This window comes from Canis lupus, unplaced genomic scaffold (genome assembly GCF_011100685.1).
Source record: "Canis lupus familiaris isolate Mischka breed German Shepherd unplaced genomic scaffold, alternate assembly UU_Cfam_GSD_1.0 chrUn_S1601H1791, whole genome shotgun sequence".
Taxonomy (NCBI): domain Eukaryota; kingdom Metazoa; phylum Chordata; class Mammalia; order Carnivora; family Canidae; genus Canis; species Canis lupus.
Genome location: NW_023330441.1, coordinates 73264 through 96970, shown reverse-complemented (window position 1 = coordinate 96970; position 23707 = coordinate 73264). Strand labels below are relative to the sequence as shown.

Below are 23707 nucleotides of genomic sequence, written 5' to 3'. Positions count from 1 at the left end.
CTAGAAAGAATGCATGTTGGATATGAGATACTCCAACTCAGACATAAGGACGAACTGTAAATCAGCTTGCCATAAAGGTCAGGCCTCATCCTGCTGATGCTGCTTTATTTCGTGGTTTCAGTAGCAGGACTTGTCTATATTATCAGCTGATACTGAAATCGACTCTCCACCCCCCCCCCTCCCCGCCCCAGCCCTCTTCCTCTAGAAGTGCAGTGGCTCCAGCTGAGACCAAAGCCCAGGAGTCAGAGGCCCCGACCAGGCTTCGGCAGTGCTTCACGGAAGCATGGTGGGGGGAAGAGGCAAGGAAATCAGACCCACCTTCTTCCACTTAATGCTTTAGTTTTGGGGCGGGAGGCTCACTTTATTATTTGAGTATATTTTAAAACATTGTGTTTACCGCAAGAAGCAAATAGCGGTGACCGTCTAGAAGAGGGAACACACCTTGAGGGCTAAGTTGGTGAGGAAGGGATCATTCTTCCCTCGGGAGGCTCCCCTCCCTGCTGCCCGCGGGTCCAGGGCTGGACAATCACCCCCACCTCCCAACAGGTCCCCTGAGAAGAGCAGGATTCTTCCCTTGCCGAGTTCAGAGATGCCCTGTGGCTTCGGCTGGAGCTACTCTCTTGTCAGCCCGAACTCCAACTTAGCCACCTCTCTGGACGCTCGCCACACTGTCCGGTACCCGTCCGGCCAGTGGCACACCGCTCGCTTGAGCATCTCTTCTCGGCATCCACCACTGCCCTCTCAGGGGTGGCCCTGAGCACCTGGCCTGCAGCCTGCCGAGCCCCACGGAGTGTCGGCGCCCGCCACCCCCACGGACCCTGCAGAGCCTAGGGTCCCGGGTGAATTTGGCCATTTCGGCGAGGAGTGGGGTGGAGATGTGGCCCCGGGTTTAGCTGCAGTGCTCTCTTCATCAGATTTCAGAGAAGTCAGACCGGGATGTTCCTACTCGGCCCGCGCCCTGGACAAACCTCAGGATCCCTGTGGAAAGCGCGTGGAGGGGGTGGGGCAGGCCGGGGCGCGCCGGGAACCGGCTCCCCTCCCCGGCTCGCTGCCCGGGCTGGCCGGGTCGGTCGCGCCGGGCGCGCTGGAGGAGGCGGTCGCTGGCGGGCCAGGGCCGGGGCTGCCCTGCCCTCCGTGACGTCCCAGGGGGCGGGGGGCGGTGCGCTGGCTCCGCGCCCTCCCCGCCTCCTCCGGACGCCGGGTCCGGGGCTTCTCGGGAGATGCTGCCGCCGCCTTTGCAGTCGCCGCGCACGCCGCCCCGGGTCGGTCCGCTCCAGCGCCGTGGCGCCGCGCTGTCCGCGGTGTTCGAGGGCGCACCCGAGCCGGGCCATGCAGCCGGGAGCCGCGCTGCAGGCCGTGCTGCTGGCCGCGCTGCTGGCGGGGCCCCGGGGCGCCACCGGCCGCCTGCTGAGCGGTGAGTGAGCGCGCAGGGGCGAGGGCTGGGGCGGGGCCGGTCCCCGGAGGGCCCCGCAGACGCGCCCGCCGCTCCCCAGCCGCTGCGGGCCGCCTTCGAGCCCGCAGCACCGCTTCTCCGGCCCCCTGCAGAGGCGAGGGGCGTCCCCCGCTCCGCTAGTGGACCCAGCCCCCACTCCCCTCCCGCGCGCCTGCTGGTGGGGGAGCGGTCGCCCCGCGGCTGGCTGAGACCGGCGCGGATCCTTGCGGATCCTGGAACCCTCAAAGTCCGCTCCCCGTCCGGAGTTCCGGGCGTTAGGGCACATAGGCCAGGTGCGGCAGTGGGCACACTGTCCCAGGAGGCGTCCCCCGGGCCCGCCCCACCGCGCGTGGCGCAACAGTTGCCGGCACCCCCGCGCGGGGACAGGCTCACCGACCCTCCTCCCGCCCACCCGGGAGGTCTCCTGTTCCGGGAGGAGGCGGGGACGGTGGGGATTCTGGATCGGCTGTGCGGTGGGAGCCCAGCCTGTTGCTCCTGGTCTCTTCTGTGGGGGGAGGATGGCGGGATCCAGCTCTGGAGCAGAGCGCTTAGAGATCCAGAAAGAAGCCGGGTTAGCGCGGGACAAGCCCCGCCTGACTCAGGGGAATGACTCTCTTGCTTCCTTCCTCCTGTCGTGTCAATGCAGCCTCGGACTTGGACCTCAGAGGAGGTACAGTGCTTTGGCTTCTTGCCTCTTCTATTTGTTCTGCATGTCGGGGGGAGGATGTCCGTGCCTCTTTCTCAGGTCTTCGGGGCGAGGACAGACCGCCCACAGAGGATGGAGAATGACAGCCTCCACTCCGTTATCCGTGCTTGCAGAGCTGATAGAAAGGATCTAAAGTGTGTTTCGGAATGGGGGTGGGCTGCGAGGCGGCAGAAGGGGGGGTGCGTCTGAACTAAGCTGCCTAGGTTAGGGCTGCATGGGCTTTGTCCTAGGTCGTGGGGAACAGAAGCCCCCGCCCTTCCCCTTCCTGCAAATGAGAAGAGAAAGACACTTCCTGAAGGCTGGGGAACCAGATGCGCCTCAGGCATCCTTCCAGCTCTGGCTCTCTCTGGCACTCACCGGCTGACTTGCAGAGTGTGGTCAGGCTGGACCATACAGGAAACCCGTTTAAGGTGTTATGTTTTCCCTTGATAAACCAAAGGTAGAAAACTGGGGACTGCCAGTAAATTCAGCTCCACCTTATGTTATGCCCGTGTACCAGGTTGGAGGTACCTGAGGTTCATTTTCACTGGCTGCCCCATTTGGAGCCACCTTGAGGGAATCACAATAGCTGGGCTGGCTGGGTCTTCTCCCTAGGCAGTGTGCCAGCCACAGCCTCTCTGGCCAGGGGCACCCATTCTCTCTGGAACACCCTCTTAGTGAAAATGTCGCACTTTTGAGGCCTCTTCATTTGCTGATGAGCCAGTCCTGTTAGAGTTCTAGCAAGAGCAGATGAATAATAGAGAGAAGATGCAAAACTCTTATAACTTGTTGCTTATTGAGAATTTCCTTACAAAAGTGATAAAAGAAGCAGTAGAAACAAGACTTCTTGGGAGTTTCCTGGATTATCTACATGTGCTGTTCCCCTTCAGCACTGAAAATGCAGTCAACTGTCTGCAGCCTTTGCCCCATATACTGGTCAGTATAGGGATGAATGCTATCTGATTCCCCACAAGGCTGCAAAACAAATTAGGAAAATGAGAACATTCCTTGAGGGCTGGGAAGAGATTCCCAAACCAAAACCCTTCATCCCTTTCTCACACCCACAGCCCACAATCTGGCTCTTACATTGCAAGGGACTTCCTTTGTTGAAATTTAGTTTTCACTTGTACATTTGGGTCCAGGGGCATGTGTTTCTGCAGGCTAGGAACTGGCCTTTGTTTCTTTTATATATATATATATATATATGATTTAATTTATTCATTCATCAGAGACACAGAGGGAAAGGCCGAGACACAGGCAGAGGGAGAAGTAGGCTCCCTGTGGGGAGCCTGATACAGGACTGAATCCTGGGATCCCTGGATCATGCCCTGAGCTGAAGGCAGACACTCAATCACTGAGCCACCCAGGTGTCCCTGGCCTTTGTTTCTATAGTCCCAGCATCTAGCACCGTGCCAGCCACAGAGCCTACACTCAATACACATTGATGGAACGAAGTTTGCTCACAGCAAGGTTTTGCCCAGATGCAAGCTAGGGGCGCATGTACCGGTGAACAATTTGCTCCTCCTCAGTAGAATCCCATCCGTCGGAGATGGTTTTCAGCCTTCCAGGTATCAGTTGGATAAGGCACATTACATAGGCTCCCAATGCAGCCTGAAACTGCAGCAGAGTGGCAACTGGGCAGCACGGTTCAACAGTTACAGGTTTGACTTTGTAATCAGAACCTCGTTCTGACTCTGATATTGCTACCAGTAGCTATGTGACCTTAGCCAAATTACTTACTTTCTCTGAGCCTCAGTTTTCTCCTCTGTAAAATGGGGCATAAGCAATATCTACATCAGGGGATTACTATGAGGTTCAATGAGATAAAGTATAGATGTAAATGTAAAAGCCCTTAGCATAGTTCATGCCATGTGGTAAGAGTTCAGTAAACCTTAACTATGTCTTTCGGTGAGATCATTCAGAGCAGAAAACCCCATCGACTGGATGCTCTTAGCTTCTGCTTACAGGACAGCATGGGCGAAATCTTGGTCCTACTACACAGGCAGAGGGTTCCAGGATAGAGGAGCCCACAGCCAACTTCAGAATACCTCTCTTACCTAAGGAAGCACCAGAGATAACTCACTCTAAACAATACTGTCCCCTGAGACTTCCTGATGACGTGAAAGTGCTATATGTGTGTGACCTTAAGTGAAACCATAAGTCTTCAGCTACCTCTCTTTTATTTTTTTATTTTTTATTTTTTTTAGCTACCTCTCTTTTAAAGCATAGTCAAAAATGTCTGCTCTTGAAGAATCTGTAATGGAGCAAACAAAACATGGAGTCCCTACACAATACAGGCATCAGAGTTGAAATTACTGCATCTCGATGCAGGGAGGGATATTAATTTGCTCTCAAGCACTAAATGACATTATACAGTCCACAGATGAGTAATCAGAATTCCTGCCCAGGGGTAGCTTCATTCACTTGCCCCCGAGCATCCCTGCCCTGGTATACTTTTGGGAGTACTAAAATAGCTTGGCTTCTTTTTTCTCTAGGACAGCCAGTCTGCCGGGAAGGGACACAAAGGCCTTGTTATAAAGTCATTTACTTCCATGATGCTTCTCGAAGACTGAACTTTGAGGAAGCCAATGCAGCCTGCAGGACAGATGGGGGCCAGCTCCTTAGCATCGAGTCTCAGGATGAGCAGAGATTGATAGAAAAGTTCATTGAAAACCTCCTGGCGTCTGATGGTGATTTCTGGATTGGGCTCCGGAGGCGGGAGGAGAGACAAAGCAACAGCACAGCCTGCCAGGACCTTTATGCTTGGACAGATGGCAGCACGTCAGCATTCAGGTAAGTGTGTAGAAACCCACAGAGCTAACTCACTTGACATAACTCAAAAAGGAGGCAGGCTGAATCCACAATGCCTGGTCAGTGGGGAAGAGGTGAAGGTCCAGCCAGGCAGAGCCCTTAGAGGATGGCACTGGCCAAAGCAGTGTGGTGAGGGTGGTGAATCAGCCCGGATCTGTGCCCAACTCATGTCCCAAGAGCTCTGTCCAGGGAGATGTGGCCCAGAAGCATTGTTTTAATAGCACATGATGCTTGAAGTCAGTGGTTCTGGCTGTCCAGCCTTTTGGATTAGAACCCCAATGAGAGATTGAAGATCTGTGGGGCTGAGACTTACTGTAGGGCTCCATACCACAGGGGTGGGCCTGGTTGGGCCAAAAGGGAACTCAAGGAAGCCTGCGTTTTGGAGGATCCTCCTAAACCCACAGCATCAGGACCCACTCATTTCACACCCCACCCTGATACCATGGCCTTGCCATTGTTCCTCCCTAAGAAATGCAGTGACATGGACAAACATCAAAAGGTATCAGAGTGAAAAGGCAGACATAAGACTGGATAAATGAAAAAAGAAAAAAAAAAAGACTGGATAAATGTAACAAATTACAGAGTAAATATCTTTTTTATGATAAAGCGTTTATGTAAGTCATTAAGACACTAAAAATTTATGTAAGTCAATAAACCCCAAAAGATAAAGAGGCAAAAAACCTAAGCAATTGAAAAATAGAAAATCTAACTGGTCAATGATCACATGGGAAAAAAAAGTTTGAATCATTGTCAATCAAAAGAATGCAGATTAAAATATATGTTTTTTACCTGTTATCTTGAAGACAACAGGTCAGCGTCTATCAGAGTCCATCCATTATGCTAATCAGATCCACATGTTCCATCTGGGTGCCACAGGTAGCCCCTCCAGGTTCTCACAGGCCTCTCTTCCTGGAAGAAACTTTAAAAAGGGAAATTTGTGGGGCGCCTGAGGGGCTCAGTTGGCTAAGTATCCCATTCTTAATTTCTCAGGATTGTGAGATCGAGCCCTGTGTCAGGCTCCATGCTGGCCGTGGAGCCTGCTTAGGATTCTCTCCCTCTCCCTCTCCCTCCCCTCTCCCTCTCCTTCTGCACCCCCCCTCTCTAATTAAAACAAAGGGGGAAAAAAGGAAAGTTATTAGTATGACGAACTACACTCCTCACCACAGGAGCTAGTCCCAGGGCCACAGCTGATACTCATTGACCTCCCTCCTCTACCATCCAGTCTAGATTCCCCTCACTCTCTGCTCAGGGAGCCTCAGTGGCTTACCTTGTGGCAGGACCCAGACCCTCAGCCCTGAGGAACGTTAGGCCCCAGTCATCTTGCACTTCTCAGGCTGGAGTCATTTAACACTTCCATTTACCATCGAAATTAGGTATGTGAGTACCCACAGGAATTCAGGTAGATAACCTGGATACCAAATATATTTCTCCCTCCCCAGAATGGGTGACAGGATGGCTACCTCCTCCTGGGATTAGGACCAGTTACCTCCTGCAAAGATAATCATTGTTCTTCTTGGCCTGCTGGTCTCAAGACATAAGGATCCCAGAGCACCCAAGTGGCAGCCATCACTCATAGTTTAATAAGACTTTTCCTGTATCTTCTGGTGGAAGTATTTCACCTTTGGGTACTGGGCCATCTAAAACCTATAGAGCCCAGCACTGCAGAGACAGGAAGCACAAATTCCCCAAGTGGGTCACTACTAGTGGTAGTAAGCAAGGCTACTCCTGTTTCTGCCCACTGGTTCTCACACCCATGTAGTCTTACTCTTGGGGACATGGGATGATATACAGAGGACATTTATTTAAAGTGTGCACTGAGTCTTGGGAGATAATGCTCCCTCCTTGCAAAGTGTTCCCTCTAAGCCAGTGCTTCATCTGTGTTGTCAACAAATTCTTCCACCATTCTGTCCAGCTAGCAACTTCCAGATGGTGCAGGATATGATGTGACCGGTAAATCCCCAGGCGACAAGCCTACTCCCACACCTCCTTTGCTATAAAATAGTTCCCTTGGTCTGATGAGGTGTTATTTGGAATCTCATGTTGGTTGATCAAATATTGCATACTGGTGCTGATTGAGGCCCTGAGGCAGGAAAGGCAAACTCATACCCAGACTGTACATCTATTCCCAACAAAATGAATCATTGCCCCTCTCAGGATGGAAAGAGTCCAACATAGTCAACTTGCTACCAGATGCCAGGTTGGTGTCCTAGGGTTGGTCTTCCTTTAGGGATTTAGCTTTGGCCTCTGCTGCTGGAAGGTTAGATGTTTACAGTAGCTAGATCAGCCTTGGTGAGTGGAAATGGACATGTTGATCCCATGCATGGCCTTCATCCCTGCCACATGGCTAGTAGAGTATGTATCTATTGTGCCAGCAATGGGGTGGCTGATTATAAGCTAGCTGCCATCAACTAACTGAGTCATTTTGTCTCCCTGGCTGTTTAGTGCCTCTTCTATGCTAAGTGCTTTCTGATGGGTTTTAACATGTGATAGATCCTTATACTTTATGCCTATTCCCCTATGTATATTCATATCATGTCATTCTATCTAAGAGTTCCTCATCTCCAATCTTCTCTTCCTCCTTTTCGACTCCTGATCATCTGGCCAAGCTCTTGCCTTACTCCTGAGTCCTTATATATTCTAACCTCCAGTAATGTCTCTGCCCATGCAAGGTAGTTAACTAAGTGCTCCATCTAAGCTGAAGACATTGGGAGGATGTCCCCTTACCACTTGACCTTTCAAGGCCAACTCTGAGTGGTGTCATAGTACAGCTGCTGTCCAGTGGAATCATACTCCCGTATTTGGCTGACCTATCCATGAACCAAACTCAGGCAGCCTCTGAAGCAAGTCATAAAGGATTCCTTTATGCAGGTATAGGTGTAAGCTGAGAGGGGCTTTGGAATGACAGTGGTAGATGCCATGGCAGGTTGCTCTGCCTGCTTATACAGTGAGTGCTCTTTGGTTCTGGATATACCTCTTCCATCTTAGAATGGATTGCTTCTTGGCCTGCCCAGCCCAGGACTAGTTGTGTCTGACAGCACCTCATTCATCATGGGCAGGTTGGACTGCACAGTCTCTTGGTGCTCCTTGCCCAGTAGCCAAGCCAGGAGTTGTTTTCCAAAAGGTGATTGTTTCTCAGCTACAGATGACATGCCCTTGCTATCAAATCTTAGCGATCTACACTGTTATTCTCTCATTGGAGCTTTTCACAAATTCTATACAGCATTATATTTCCCATCACTGATACCTCTACTAATAGAATCTCCTAGATTATATGGCCCAATGGGAAAATATGCTTGCACCACAGCCTAGACCTGCTTCAGGGTCCTTTTTGGCTTCAGACCTCACTCAAAGCTGGCTGTCCTTCATGTTGGCTGGTACATGGGCCAGAGCAATATTCCCAAATGTGGAATATGTTACCTCTAGAACCCAGAGAGGCCAACTAGGTGCTATGCTTCCTCCTTTACATTATTGAAAGATGCTTCAAGATGCAATATTTGTCCTTTAATATGAAAGGGATGTTCAGGCATTCCCTAAATCACTAGAAACCTACACATTTTCATGAAGTGGCAGGCTCTTAAATCTTCATAGAGTTTATCTCTAACCTTCTAGACATATGAGTGTCTTACTAAGTTTATCTGGTTCAGTAGCATGATGTCAGAGATATAGTAGACTACTGTGATTTTCTGCAAAGTCTCCTTATACCAAAGTCTCCTATGGCAGAGGGTGAGAAAATTAACATAGGCCTGAAGTAAGACCATAAATATATGCTGTTGTCTATTCCAAATGAATGCAAACTGTTTCTGATTCTCTTTCTGATGGAAAATATTATGTTCACCGGATCTGCATGCTAAGTACCCTGCATGCATGTTAACCTGCTCTAGCAAAGATACCACATATGGCACAGCAGCTGTAATTGAGACTTCTACTTAGTTGTGTTTATGCTACTCTGGTATCATCCTTTGGGATCTGCCTGGTTTTTGCAGGGTCCAGACTAGTGAACTAACTAGAGATATGATGGAGACTACCCTCCACTCCCACCCCCCACCCCACTGCATTCTCTAGATCTTCAAGGGAAGTACTACTTTCTGTCATCTTCTCCTGGATAAAATATTGATTTTTTTTATTTACTGCTTTGGAGAGGGTGTGGAAGAGTGCAATTTCAGAAGCTTCTGCTTGACCTAGTCCACTATTATAGCTCTTACTTTGTAGGCTAAAGAACCAATGTAGAACTATACCAACTACCAAATACGGCTGTTCAAGTCATATAGGAAATGCCCACTTTATGGGTCCCCCCATGAGCTGGTCCTAGGCCAGAACTCCATTTCATACCTGACCTCAATATGTTCCTGGTAGCCTTGATGACATTTCAAGTCTTCAAATATCAATGTCACTTGCATCCTGTGCCCAACAGTTCTTATAACGTTTGGATATTCCCCTTCCCCAATGCATGGATAACTCTACGAAATAGCCATAGTCCCTTTGGGAGAACAAGAAAAATGATTACCATGTATGCCAACTGTGGCATTGCAGGGTCCCTCCTCCTGAAGAACCTGGCCTCCTCTTCTATCAGTGAGTTCCCAGCCTGAGAGCTGGCTTGAGTCCACAACCTAGGTGCCTGGCATAATATTCCATCTATTCCATCAGCTGTGAAATGAAATAACATAAAGCCATAATGCCAGTGGGAAAAAGAACAGGGTAAGTCAAGGTAAAAGATCTACCAAGTGGGTTAGAATATGGTCTGGTCATTATAACTACTGGGTCAGAGCCCAGCCCAAGTCAGGGCCCCCAGCTGTCCAGATGCAGCATCCAAGCAGTGCTTCAAGTTCAGTTATTATCTAGGCAAATCAACCCAGTGGGTGCAGCAGAGGATCTTCCCTTTGGTGGATAGTAACATAGCACTCAAACAGAGGCATACCTAGGTGCTACAAGGAGACCTATCTCTCAGCTGCCTCCAAGGAGAGGCTCTCAAGATCTATGCAGAGCAGCAGGACTCAGCTAAATAATCTGAGCATCAGGGCAAGACCTGGGCCTTGGAAGGAGGCAAGACAGGTGGATGACCATGCAGACTACAAAGCCCAGCCCTGAGTCAATGCATACAGCGGGTGCTCACAGCATTTAGATTCTCTGTAGAATCCAAGGCCTTAACCTGGCACCCAATATCCAACTGGGTGGCAGCACCATTTAATTCCAAGTAACACTGGGTAGTGAAGCGCAGGCTGCTAATGCACCCCATTCAAGAGGTAGGAAGACAAAGACAAGAAATCTGGCAGCAGAGGCAGAGGGAGGGGCTCGTCTGCCTGATGACGTGGAAACAACTTAAAAACTGAAAAAGACTATGTGGGCCGTCTCCTCTTACCGCCACCCCCTCACCTGCTTTGACAGCCTCTACATTTTGGAAAGTCTTGCTCAGATGCTTGAATTTTCCATTTACATCCCAGGGCTAGAAAGGCAGTTATGACTGTCTATGACTGTCAAAAAGCAGAGAGATGTGAGCAGGTCAAGCTCTGGCTGAGATAAACCATGCCTCTTCTCGATGCATCTGATTTCTAAAACAAGGAGAAACAAAAGCCAGTTAGCAAAGAGCAAGAAAGAAACAAGATCATCCAGATTGGCCCTGCTAACTGCTTTTGCTCATAATTACTTTGCAGATATCATATGGTAATATATTCCTCCCTACAAAGAGGTTGTGGTAAATGTCAGAGGATTGATGGTGATGTCTGTATTAGAAAGCACGTGGTTCTGCTCATTGGCAGCACTTCAATTCCTGCCTCTCTCTCTATTGTCTTCCGAAGTAGAATCCTAAATTCGTGTCTCAACGGCACTTGATGGCAAAACAAAGGTTTTTAAAGTCTTGGAGTTTCCTTCTCCAATGGTGTCCATCGTTGACCTCTTTCCTACAGGAACTGGTATGTGGATGAGCCTTCATGCGGCAGTGAGGTCTGCGTGGTCATGTACCATCAACCATCGGCTCCTGCTGGTGTCGGGGGCCTCTACATGTTCCAGTGGAATGATGACCGATGCAACATGAAGAACAATTTCATTTGCAAATATTCCGATGGTAATGAATCTTTTCCCAAGTTACATGGCTGAATTCTCAGTGTCCTCTCTTAACTTTGTAAGCAGCTGCTATCTCAGAATTGTTACATGGTCTCTGAGACAGCTTGTTGCAAATGCCAGGGGAGTGGAGTGACAATTCCTCATTGAGGGCTATTCTCAGCAGAGGAGAAGAGTAGCTGATGCTAAGGGAAGGGATGAAGGAAAGAAAGGGTTTTGTTTATGTACGACAAATCGAGAATGGTGAGAAGTTCAGGAAGCAAAAAGCCCTCCAAGTGGACAATCACAAATTCTCATTCTTTCCACATGTGAGCTTGGCTGTAGAGAATTTGGGAAAAAGAAAAAATGTGAAAGGAAGCTGGCCACTGTTCCTGCAAGTCTTCTAAGAGCCACATGGCATTATTTTCTGGGGCTTTAAGGAAACAGAATAATGACCAGAGCAAGTAGATGATGGAGTACACTAATTTCACTGGCATTGGACAGATGGCAGTCTCCGTGAGGAGCAGGCTTAAACCACCCTCTCTGCATGCCTTTGCAAATCCAACTGGCCTTTGCCTCTGGATCTGTTGAGTGTTTTGAATTGGCTACAAGCCTGCAGTCTCACTCTGCTGGGGTTTCCCAGACTCCTCCCTCATAACCCACTTAGATCTAGACTTCAAGTGATTTTGATCTGTCCTGAAGTTTCTCAGCTCCCTGAAGCCAACTACCCAGTGACCATCCTGCACCATTTCCTGCCTCGCCAGAACAGAATGGCTTGTTAGTTGCATCTAGTTGAAGACTAAGTAATCCTAAAATTGTTTGAATTTAGGCTTTTGCTGTGATTTTTGCTGCTAAAAGGTGTTTTTTTTCTCCCTCCTTCCCCATCCTTCCCCTGTGAGCTCTGTGAGGTGCATCCCACTCTCCTATGCACTCTGTGAGGTGCCCCCCACTTCCCCATGTGCTCTGTGAGGTGCCCCTCACTCCCCTCTGAGCTCTGTGAAGTTGCCCCAGAGCTCTTAACTGCTGTTCCCGGTACTTGGAACACTCTTACCCTTTCCCAGCAACTCTTTCTCACTTGGGTTCACATTCAACATCATTTTCTCTTATAACAATTAAGTGTAACAGGTGATTGTGGATTGGAACCTGGGTGATGATGATGGTTTTCTATAAAAGGCAGGATTAGGACAATTGGCAGAATTTGAGTAAGGTCTATTAGGCAATAGACTATCAATGTTGATTTCTTGGTTCTGATCACGTTACTGTGGTTACATAAGAGCCTGCCCCCCCCCCCATCTTTTTAAATACATATTGAATTAATTAGAATAAAGAGTAACCATGTCTGCAACTTATTCTCAGTAAAAAAGTTACACATGTATGTCTGTATGTGTTTTTCATACATATGTGGATGTATCGAGACATAAATAAAAATATAGACAAATATAACAGAATAAATAAACAAAATGTGATAAAATCGTAACATTTGGGTAAAGGATATATGGGCATTCTTTGTACTATTTTAGCAAATTTTCATAAATCCAAAATTTTTCAAAATAAGAAATTGAAAAAATTTCCTTTAGGAAACCTTCCAAGGGCCCCTCAAAACCAAGTTTGGTTTTCCTCCTAGGAGGATTTTGGCATCTCACACATACAATGCTTTGCCTATTTATAAGTTTGTCCCCTTCACTACATGGTTGGCATGAGGTCTAGAAATATACCTATTTAACAAGTTAATCCCTGCATTTGATGGGCTAGGGGAAGGTCATCCAGTGCAGTTCCAAGGGATGCACATGATCTATATGCCATGATCTATATGCCAGAGTGGCAAGGGAAGGGCTGAATAATATCTAAAACTGAACTTGACAACATGACCATGTAGAGTAGGGGCACACTAGCCAGATCTGAACCCTCACTTACTTCTGGGGTCTGCTAATACACCTATGTGTATTCAGTGAAAATCAGAGACAAATCAGCTGAGGCAGCACATTGCAGATGCATCGTAAGGATTAATGGAAATGCTGCATTAATCTGCCATGTTTAATACACTTTTGCACACTGGATTGAACCATGGAGGGACAAACAAAATGAATAGGTCATGTAATGTTATTGAATATACTATGTATTATAATGTAATATCACAAAATTAATATTTGTTAATATTATCCTGTGTTTCCATATGTTATGGCCATCCTATAGAGTGTACGAGCCAGAGAAGGTTGGAACTATTCTCATTTGCTATTTTATCTCCACTACCTACCACAGTTTGTCTCCTTGCAATTTTAATTTTTACTTGAATTTATTTGGTTCAAATTCCAGTTCAGCTACTCACTCACTGTGAGATTTAGACAAGTTATTCCTGTACCTTGGATACATGGCGTACAAAATCACCAAAATAATAGCAACTACGTCAATGAAGCTATTACCAGGGTAAATTGTGTTTGTTTTCATAAAACACTTAGAACATGATGATGTTTTTATATGTAGAAGGCACTATATAGGTTGGATGTTTGGAAATAAATGAACAATTTGTATCACCTTTACACGCTTTCACGTGTGTGTATGCATGTGCCTATGCGCGCACACACATACACACACACACACTTATGGGAAAGATGATTAAAAGTTTCCTTCAGAAACTTCAGAATAGATTTGCTATCCTGGCCTTAGGATTGTGAATTCCAAAATCATGCCCTTAAGGACCCTATCCCTATGAATCCCGGAGCATCTGATTAGCATAAGAGATTTCCTACCAGTACCACAGGGGGACATACTCCTAGCCAAAGGTAAAAACATGTAGATGTAGATTCTCTGTGCAGCTTGGTTGTCCTGAGGCTCTTTGAGATATTTAAACTGATTTATGGTCTAGATCACCAGTGTCTGCCTAGGGGCTGGCAGTGGTCTGCTTACCGACCTCCCACCACCGCCACTTCCACTGCTTGGAGGTCAGTGTTTGTTACTCTCTAAAACAACCCCAGTGGAAAATGCTAAGATGTCTTTGGTTGCTTTAAAATAATCCAGGCCTGAGCATAGCTGGGAAGGGGTAGGGGTTACTTTTAAAACAAGATTAGCCATGTTATAAGGGTTGAAGCTAAGTGAGGGTACATAGAGTTTCATTCTACCAGTCTATTTTTTGTGTATATTTGGAAATTCTCATATTTGAAATTTTTAAAATACTTTTTAAAAAAATACTCAAGCAAAGCTGGGGGAAGGCTAGTCTTGCTGCAAAAGTGATTCTTTTGACTTACTAACCCAGATCTTGGCATCTAGTAACACTAAATAAAGTATATCAGGTGATTGAATGTGTAAATAAGTGGATGCCATGATTCGGCCAATTTCATCCAGATGTCATGGAAATTTAGTTACTATTTTCATATTTGTTTCTTTCTGCCACAGAGAAACCAACAGCTCCTTCTATAAAGCCTGGAGGTAAGCCTTTCATTTGAGATTTGGGTTAATTTGGGCTGTTTCCCAGGCTCCCTGTAAGGATTTAGAACCATATGTTCTTTAGACCAGATTTTCCAACAGGAAGGGGGCTGATGTGAAGTCAGACCATTTGGAGAAGTGTATGCCATACCCAGCCATGTCAAGTAGTTCATTAATCTCTCTTCTGGTATTGCCTATTTCTCCCAAAGCTGAAAAGCAACAACCCACAAATTCAATTCGGGATGTGACTTGTCATTATTTACAATATGAAAGGAATAATTCAATCTAATGAGAAAAGAAGTGAGCCACACAGATAATTTATAATCCTAGAAGTGAGTCATTGGCCCTGCCCTTTGGCACCTCTGTATTTTCTGTGCCTTGACACCAGCCGCCTGCTGTCTACTTCAGTACATGATTCTTGGCAGCAAAAATCTTACCAGGAAGATGAAAACAATTAAATCTGTTGGCCAGCAAATTCAACCCTTTTACTTTTCTATATGTGCACCATAGCCTCGGTCAAATTGCTACCTCTTGTTGGCATCCCACCTACAACCTGGTGGGACCTCAGAGACCACCTGGATTGTGAGGCCTTCCTCCTCAAGTCCATGTGTCTGTTTTCAGGTGAAGGAACAGAGCCAGCAACACCCATACTTCCGGGAGACGCAGGGAAAGAAGATGCCAGAGAGACATTTAAAGGAAACAACGGTATGGACAGAACTCTCCAGGGGAAAATAGGTGATGGAACTCTCAATCATAAATTACCCATGGTTACTTTCTCTACTTTGTTCCTGTAACTACTAAAAAAAAAAAGTGAACTAGACAGGGCATCTGAGACGTTGCAGAAAGTGTGTACAGTGTTGGGTTTCATCAGTAAAACACCCCGGGAGAGTAGACTGGCCAGGATGTGAAGTGCCTGTGTGATGATGGGAGTGGGGGACCACCCAGCAGTCATAGGGTAGGGGTTGGGGTACTGCAAGAGCAGTAGAGGAATAAGAGCAGAAATCCCACGCGGGATGCAGGATGCATGATGTCTGTGCTTGATACTCCCTTGTGAAACAGATAGAGGAAATGGGCAAAAATATTTTACAACTCAAATCATAAAGGATCAAAGAAAATGGGGTGATAAATTGGAGTCCTAATGGAATTTCAACTTCGCCTCTCACCTTGAGTTTTAAGAGGGAGATCTGCGCTTATGTCACTGGGCAACATTTAAACCACTTCATTTCTCTGTGCTATGGTGTCATCTTTTGCATAATGGAAGTAATGCTGTGTTTCTCACCTGAGAGCATTACTGTGCCCCTAAAATGAAATAGGATATTTTAATACTGCAGTTCAGTTCTGACCAGCCACCTCAATTTAGGGCAGACCCCACAGATTAAGGACTCCGTCCTCAACAAGACTGCCCTCACTTCAGACACAAGTTTAGGGGTGTAGGCCACTCTCACTTCTGATCAGCTGGCTACAAATCCAGAGGATGCCCACGACCCCCTCAGTTTTGATAACTCACTAGCACAACTCATAGAACTCAGGGAAACAGTATATTTATGACTGCATTTTATTGTAAAGAATCCAAATCAGGAGCAGCCAGCAAAGAAACAGATAGGGTAAGGTCTGGAGAGGTCCCATATGGGGAGTTTCTGTATCCTCTCCCGATGGAATCAGATTGCATAATTACCCTCCTGGCACATCAACGTGTTCACCACTTTATTGAGGTTGGCCATGTAATTGAACTCAATCTCTAGCACCACCCCCAACCATCCTCAGTCCCCCTTCTGAGACACCTCATCAGCATAAACTCTGTTTGGTCTGAGGGGCTCCTGAATAACAAAGTTATTCCTATTACCTGAGAAATTCCAAAGATTTAGAGCCTCTCTTCCAGGAACCAAGGACAAAGGTAGTCAAATTTTCTATTGTATAACAAATAACATGTGTTGAAAATGCTTTGAAAAAAGTACAAAGTTCTAAACAGACGTGGGTGGAGTTCTCATTGCTCATTGTTATCATAGTGGCATGTAAAGTGGGTTTTATTTGGGTCTCTCTGTGTGTGTATGGTGGCCAGGTTTGCAGCCTCACAGGAAAACAAAGCAACAGCTTCTAGAAGGTTAGGAACCTTGGACCAGTAAGAAAGGAGTCAGTCCCCCAGTCCCAGATTCTTCCTAAAATCCCCATGACAGAAAATTTAGACTTTGTTCCAAGTCTTAAAGGACAGGAAAGGTCAGGATAGCAGGCCTCTGAATGCCCTCCACAGTCACTGCTCTTGGCCCCAAATGGATCCAATAGTCTTAGTCAGATTTGTTGGGAAGGTTACAGTCTGATTCATGTGCTTCATGTGATCTTCCCTTTCCTGGTAATAGACCTGAGATTTGCTTCTCTCTCCCTCCCTCCCTCCCTCCCTCTTCCCCACCCCACCTTGGGAACTGCCATTTCTGTCCAAAGACATCACCACTGCCCAAGCAGACTCTACTTTGTTAAGGAAGAGCAAAGACAAGAAAAGAGAGAATCTCTTTCCTCTGGAAAAAAAATATATATAATTCTAACAGTGTGGTTCTGATATTTTGCAAGAAACTCCAACATGTAAACTTCTTTTCTCTATTACTTCGGGTAATACGTAGAAAATGCTCACTTACTGAAACTAGAAGACTTTGCTAACTGGGTAACTGTATATATATTTCCTTCCAGGAATATGCTCTTTGGAATATTCTGTGTTGATTATGCATTTTTAAGCTCATTTTGAAGCTTGTAACAATATCACTAACACTGATAATATATGATTTTCTTTTCAGAAGCTGCCTTGAATCTTGCTTACATTCTAATCCCCAGCATCATCCTTCTCCTTGTGGTCATCACAGTTGTGTGTTGGGTTTGGATCTATAGAAAGAGGCAAGTAAAATCTTCACTGTGTAGACCTTTGTATCTTCTAGACTCTTTGAGATTTGGACATTGCTCTGTTTGCTTCAATTACCATGGCAGATTTGACAGTAAATTCTCTGATGGGCTCAGGGCATTCAGAAGTACTAAGAATTTGTGCTTGGTTGTAATTAAGAAAGTGATCTTGGGCAGCCCTGGTGGCACAGTGGTTTAGTGCCACCTGCAGCCTGGGGTGTGATCCTGGAGATCTGGGATCGAGTCTCACGTCAGGCTTCCGGCATGGAGCCTGCTTCTCCCTCTGCCTGTGTCTCTGCCTCTCTCTTGCTCTCTCTGAATAAATAAATAAATACATCTTTAAAAAAAGAAAAAAAGAAAGTGATCTTATATTCTTTAATTTTTGTGTGTGTGGAAGATTCCAAATGACTCGAGAAGTGAAACTGTTACTCCCCTCCTTTGTTTCCACACATCGCTCAGCAAAGTGCTTTCATGAATGTATGCCCTCACTCCAAAAATGTTGGTTCATTGGGTAAAGGAATAAAGAGTGAGCCATTGAAAAATGACTATTCCAAAGCCTTCTGGCAAACATCTGAAACTGAATCACTCTATTTGAAATGAAATAGTTAAAGCCTTTTAATTGACTTTGCTTTTCATTAGATATATAATTATAGATTGCTACAAAATAGCCGCACTAACTGTCCTAGAGCATCTCTATTTATGGATCGTGTGCCACCATTTTGGAAGGTCCTACAGCTCTTCTCAGTTGCCTTTTTATTCCCCAGCATCACACCATATATAGAAGAAGAAGGCTGGTATGCCCATTTTACAACAGGAAAACTAAAGTCCAGTTTAAGATTCAACTCCCTTTGATAACCATTGGAAGATGAATTAGTAAGATTTTAATGCACAGTTGACCCTGGAATAACAGAGGTTTGAACTGTGTGGATCCACTTATACATGTTTTGAGTATTTTTCAATAAATACTGTACTGTAAATATTTTTACAGTAAATATTTTCTCTTCTTTATGACTTTCTTGATAACATTTTCAAGAAAGAAAAAAAATAAAAAAATAAATAAAAAAAATAAAATAAAAAAAATAAAAAAAAACATTTTCAAGAAAGATAAATATATTTTCTTTATATATATATGTATATATATAATATATATATATAATATATATATAATATTATTTCTTTATACATATAAAGAAAATATATGTAAATATTTTCTCTTCTTTATGACTTTCTTGATAACATTTTCTTTAACTTTTTATTTATAAGGATACAGTATATAAGGCATATAACATGCAAAATATGTATTAGGCTTCTGGTCAGCAGTATGCTATTAATGGCTCAGTCTGGGGTAGGTCAAAAGTTACATGCAGATTTTAAACTGCGTTGGGGGTTGACACCCATAACCCCCTCATTGTTCAAGGGTCAATGGTAGAACCTGCTTCATTTTACAATATCTTCCTTATAGGATTACTAGATTTAAAACAGTTAATGCATGCAGAATGGGCATATAATAAACACTGAAAATAGTTGGCTCTTACTATGATCATTTTTATTAGTTAATTCCTTTTGATCTAAAAATAGAATTCAATTAAAATATTACAAATATATTTTCCAACTGCTTACTCTGCAGTTGGTTTTTTGTTGTTGTTGTTTTAAGTTTCTCTTCCTTAGTCTATTTAGCACCTCAACAGGATTTAGGAATTGTGACTCCGAAGCTAGAGCCTATCTCAGAGGTTTTTAACCTTTTTTTTCTTTTTAATATTTAATTTAATCATGAGAGACCCACAGAGGGAGGCAGAGACATAGGCAGAGGGAGAATCAGGCTCCCTGTGAGGAACCTGATGCGGGACTGATCCCAGGACTCCAGTATCATGAGCTGAGCCAAAGGCAGACACTCAACCACTGAGTCACCCAGGTATCCCAGTTTTTAATCTTTTTGGGCCAGAGACCTCTGTAGCAGTTGGGTAAAGCCTCTGGACCCCTTCCCAGAACAAGATCTTTAAATGTATAAAATAAAATGTATTGGATTGCAAAGAAAGCAATTGTACTGATAAAAACAATTTAGCAAAATATTTCCGAAGACTGAATGTGGTTTGGCAATAGGTGTGTTTCTTTTTTTTTTTTTTTTTTTTTTTTTTTTTTAAATAAATTTTTATTTATTTATTATAGTCACACAGAGAGAGAGAGAAGCAGAGACATAGGCAGAGGGAGAAGCAGGCTCCATGCACCGGGAGCCCGACGTGGGATTCGATCCCGGGTCTCCAGGATCACGCCCCGGGCCAAAGGCAGGCGCTAAACCGCTGCGCCACCCAGGGATCCCTCTTTTTTTTGTTTGTTTGTTTTTTGTTTTTTTTGGTTTTGTTTGTTTGTTTGTTTTTTGGTGTGTTTCTTTATTAATGTGTGGGTGGGTGTTATTTATTTAGTGGTGAGTATAATTAGCATAATTTTGAAGTAGAGAGGAGTGTAAAATATTTTAAGGTATCTATGATAACTGTGATGTGATATGAAAACATCTGTGACTCTGTTGGTATCAAGTCAAAGATATTACTAATTCTACTCTGATTTGTTGCCTACATTCAGAATTGAAGGACAGCTTGGAGAAGAGTTTTTTAAAATGTGATATTTTTCCCATCCAGTTCTATCCATGGATGCTGCAGGAGCTTTGGGGTTCCCCAGATAATCACCTCTGTTCTATGCTTTGGCAGCAGTGAATATAGATACACAAGCACTTTGAATATAACACTACCTTCCTATTTTCATACCCCACCCCACCCCGAAGCCTTGACCTGTGTCTGTGGGTGAGAAATGCCGTGTAGTGATTGCCTGGGATGACTTCCTCCTACTGGAGCAGAAGCCACAGGGCTATTCTCAATCCCCTTGTCTAAAGTACTCAGCTCCAGTTTTCTTTCCTCCTAGGAAACGGGAGCAGCCAGGCCCCAGCACAAAGGAGCAGCACACCATCTGGCCCTCTCCTCGCCAAGGGAACAGCCCAGACCTAGAGGTTTACAACATCATCCGAAAACAAAGTGAAGCCGACTTAGCTGAGACCCGGCCAGACCTGAAGAACATTTCATTCCGAGTGTGCTCTGGAGAAGCCACTCCCGATGACATGTCTTGTGACTATGACAACATGGCTGTGAACCCATCTGAAAGTGGATTCATGACTCTGGCGAGCGTGGAGAGTGGTTTTGTGACCAATGACATTTACGAGTTCTCCCCGGACCGAATGGGGAGGAGCAAGGAGTCTGGATGGGTGGAAAATGAAATATATGGTTATTAGGATACATGAAAAACACTTGAATGAACAGGAGTGGGAAAGAAAGGAGGAGCAAAATTCTCCTGTTTTCTATGAGGAAAAGACTCAGAATGTGTATGAAAATGCTCAGATCAGGTCATGGGGGAGAACATGTGATCTCCATTGAGTTTGGCCATATCCCCTTTCCCAATTTCTTTTCCAGACCAACCTTCTGAGAAATTGCCCTGCCCACCATCAGGCACGTAGTAGAAAATAACTACCAATGGATGGGTTATTTATGACTTTCAAGGGACAACACTTTCCTTGCCAGGGTAAGGTTGTGGCTGCAGGACCTGGGAAACCCACCACTAGGTTCTGTTTTTCCTACTCTATACAGCAGCACATGTAATCACAAAGAGACAGAAATTACAGAATCTTTTCAAACCCCATGTACTCTGGCATTGGGCTGGCCTGTGCATTGGCAATTCTCAGATCGTTTTTTTTCAAAGAATCAAATCAAATCCAATCAAAAGCAGGAAGCAGAATGTTTGTCTGTCTGTGTCTAGAGACTTTCCTCAGCATGTGGCCTCAGGGGACCTCTTTTTCTTTCTCCTCACATCCAAACTTGGAAATATCCAACTTGGAAGTACTTTACAAACTAGAACTGAAATCTGAGTCTTGGCTTCTAGGCTTGTGTGCCCCACCCTGATCGTGTTTGTCGTCCTGCCTTGTGTGTTTGTTTTACAGAAGCATCAACATGATATTGCTGACAATGGTAATTATTCTTCCCTTTTGTTTTAGGGACCTGTGTCAAATACTTTTGGACTTGAATCCACAGAAAATTTTCTTATAAACTTACTTGATGTCAGTTGTTTACACTTGGGAGGTCTGAGAGTTCTTTCTATCACCTGAAAACTCCTTCCATCTTGTTATTTTAAGTTTTCATCATGTATTTTTTCATAGTTTGTCATTTTGCCTCCTGAATGGCGCCCCAAAGTAGACAGAGTTAGCTGGTCTGGGTCAGAGCAGTATCACAGTCAGCGGATGGTAATCACCACCCAATTACCCACCACACTAGGACAGAGAACAGAGTGTAAAACACACGTCACTTATGCCTGTTTCCAGGAAGTGATTTTGTGGATTTAAAGCAACAAGAGTAATGCCGTGGTGAGGACCAATTCATCGCCCCAAAACATCAGAGTTCCCATTTTGCTTTAGATATCCTGGCTCTGTAACCCGTCCTTTTAACCCTCCCCTGTGCTGCCCTCTTCAGGCCCCTGTTAGGCTGTGCCTTCATCATCTGCCCTAGTAATCCTACCTCCTACACCTGAGACAGCACCTGGCACTGAGTAGATGATCAATAATTGTTGAATGGATGAACAATTCATTTTTCGGGTCGTTGTAGAAAAGCCTATGTAGGGCAGCTTAAAAATTTATAGGACCTGTTGGTCACACTCCCCGGAGTGGGGGAGGTAAGTGAGTTGTTTTAGTTTTAAAAGCTTTCCTTTTGCCTAGGAAGAAAGGAAGCTGGTGAGTTGCCTAGGAAGCTGGTGAGTTGCGTTAACAACTTACTTTATGTCACTGAAGCTGGTGACCAAAATGTTAATGGGACTAATAAGCACAGCTGCAACTTTTTACCCAGGCCCTTTTAATTTGGGTTTAAATTTCTCTGACTCTCCTTTGGGGAGGTAGAGTTGAGGCTTGCACCGCTGGGTTCCTGGTCTGGTTGCTTCTCAGATCAGCCCTTTCCTTGCGGCCTGCTCAACATCACAGTGATTATCTTAGCTGTGCATCAGGTGGACAGAATTGGGTTTGGTTACAGATTTGGAAAGGCAGCCAGGAGCTTCTTTCTCAGGGTTCATCAACCCCCAGCCATTAAAGTAAGTCAGTGACCAGCCCAGTGGCTGCCTAGGCTCTGGTCCTAGAGGCAATCACAGGGGACTCACCTCACCTGGATACTGCCAACCTTCTGCACCAAATTTACCTATAATAGCAAGGAACTAGTTTTGGGGCTTGGTTTGAACGGACATCTCTTGGTGAGTACTTCGTGTACAATGACATGTGACCTTGTTTCTTCTGTTTGGTTCATTTGGGTGAAGCTCTGACTTTTGGGGAGGAGCTCATGCTCACAGAGGTACCCTCAGCTTCATTTGGTTTGTTCATTGTTGTAACTTTTTGGTATCTTTGAATAAAACTAGCCGTGTTCTCACTGGGATATGGGAAATGACAATTTCATCCCCACATGCAGTCCTTTAGGCTGTATTCTCTAAAATGACAATCTTTTTTTTTTTTTTTCTGCAACACCATTTGGCCACAATATTCGTTAGACTCCTAAGAAAAATGACCAAATAATGGATCTATAAATTATAATCCCATCTTTCAATGGATTTGTTTTATAAAAAGATACTTGGAAACTGGGCCTTTAAGATTTTGTTTGCATCTTGTTTGTGTATTTGTATATGTGTCCCTGTATATTGTAAATGTAAGATGTTTCCTAAAATGAATTTTTTAAAGTACTCCATTTAGTTGGCTTAAAGGCAAACGCTTATAATAATCAGGCATTCTAAAACTCAGAAAATGGAAACTCAAACATTTTTCAAAGTTATGTGATCTGGGAAAATGTTTGATATTAAAGCTAATTTCAAGTTGTTGGTATTATTACATTGGACCTGTCTTCAGAGTTATCAACATTAGAGGTAGAATTTCTGTTCTACCTGTTTGCTGAAAGGCAGGTTCGTGTTATCTCTATTGCAAAATTTGTCAGAAGAGAAAAACCGCATGGTGTTGGTCTTTCTACCACAGTTCTATGTATTTGAGTTTGTTTCTATTTTGTTTGTTCATTTGTTTTTGTTTCAGAGAGAAACTTTATTACTTTGACTAGTGCAGTTTTGTGGGTAATCTAAGAATAAATAATGTTAATAAATGTAATTAAGACTACTGGAAATAATAAGAACGACTCTTTGCAAGGTAAGTGGGACTGGTTGTTCAAAGAGGGAACACTTAGGGGATCCCTGGGTGGCGCAGCGGTTTGGCGCCTGCCTTTGGCCCAGGGTGCGATCCTGGAGACCCGGGATCGAATCCCACATCAGGCTCCCAGTGCATGGAGCCTGCTTCTCCCTCTGCCTGTGTCTCTGCCTCTCTCTCTCTGTGTGACTATCATAAATAAATAAAAATTAAAATAAAAAAAAAAGGAACACTTAGAACAAAGTCT

At 44.9% G+C, this 23707-nt stretch overlaps 1 protein-coding gene and 1 long non-coding RNA gene across 6 annotated transcripts in view; one reads left to right on the top strand and one right to left on the bottom strand.

Annotated features, from left to right (window-relative positions):
- LOC119878426 overlaps positions 1–23707 on the bottom strand; it is a 61152-nt gene that overhangs the window by 8764 nt on the left and 28681 nt on the right. For both annotated transcript variants that reach the window (XR_005386863.1, XR_005386862.1), the window contains exons 2-4: positions 10299–10474; positions 9433–9572; positions 5718–5847 (exon numbers count right to left, since the gene is read on the bottom strand). This is a non-coding gene — a long non-coding RNA (uncharacterized LOC119878426). The remainder of the gene's footprint in view (positions 1–5717; positions 5848–9432; positions 9573–10298; positions 10475–23707) is intronic.
- Positions 1313–23012, top strand: LOC119878424 (layilin-like). Of its 4 annotated transcripts, none has more exons than XM_038589050.1 (7): positions 1313–1414; positions 4613–4910; positions 10829–10986; positions 14352–14384; positions 15003–15086; positions 17165–17261; positions 20178–23012. In XM_038589050.1, the coding sequence occupies exons 1-7, from the start codon at positions 1330–1332 to the stop codon at positions 20539–20541; spliced, it is 1119 nt and encodes a 372-aa protein (XP_038444978.1). In that variant the 5' UTR covers positions 1313–1329; the 3' UTR covers positions 20542–23012. The 4 variants fall into 4 exon arrangements, with proteins under 4 accessions (XP_038444978.1, XP_038444976.1, XP_038444977.1 ...); XM_038589048.1 differs by having other exon boundaries at positions 15003–15116; XM_038589049.1 differs by lacking the exon at positions 1313–1414 and adding an exon at positions 1819–2102 and having other exon boundaries at positions 15003–15116.

Bases quoted from the DNA above. Each gene is read 5' to 3' on its own strand.
- LOC119878424 (XM_038589048.1), top strand. From the start codon at position 1,330: ATGCAGCCGGGAGCCGCGCTGCAGGCCGTGCTGCTGGCCGCGCTGCTG. The intron at 10,987-14,351 runs GTAATGAATCTT...TTTCTGCCACAG, and splicing joins CATTTGCAAATATTCCGATG to AGAAACCAACAGCTCCTTCT. The intron at 17,262-20,177 runs GCAAGTAAAATC...CTTTCCTCCTAG, and splicing joins GTTTGGATCTATAGAAAGAG to GAAACGGGAGCAGCCAGGCC.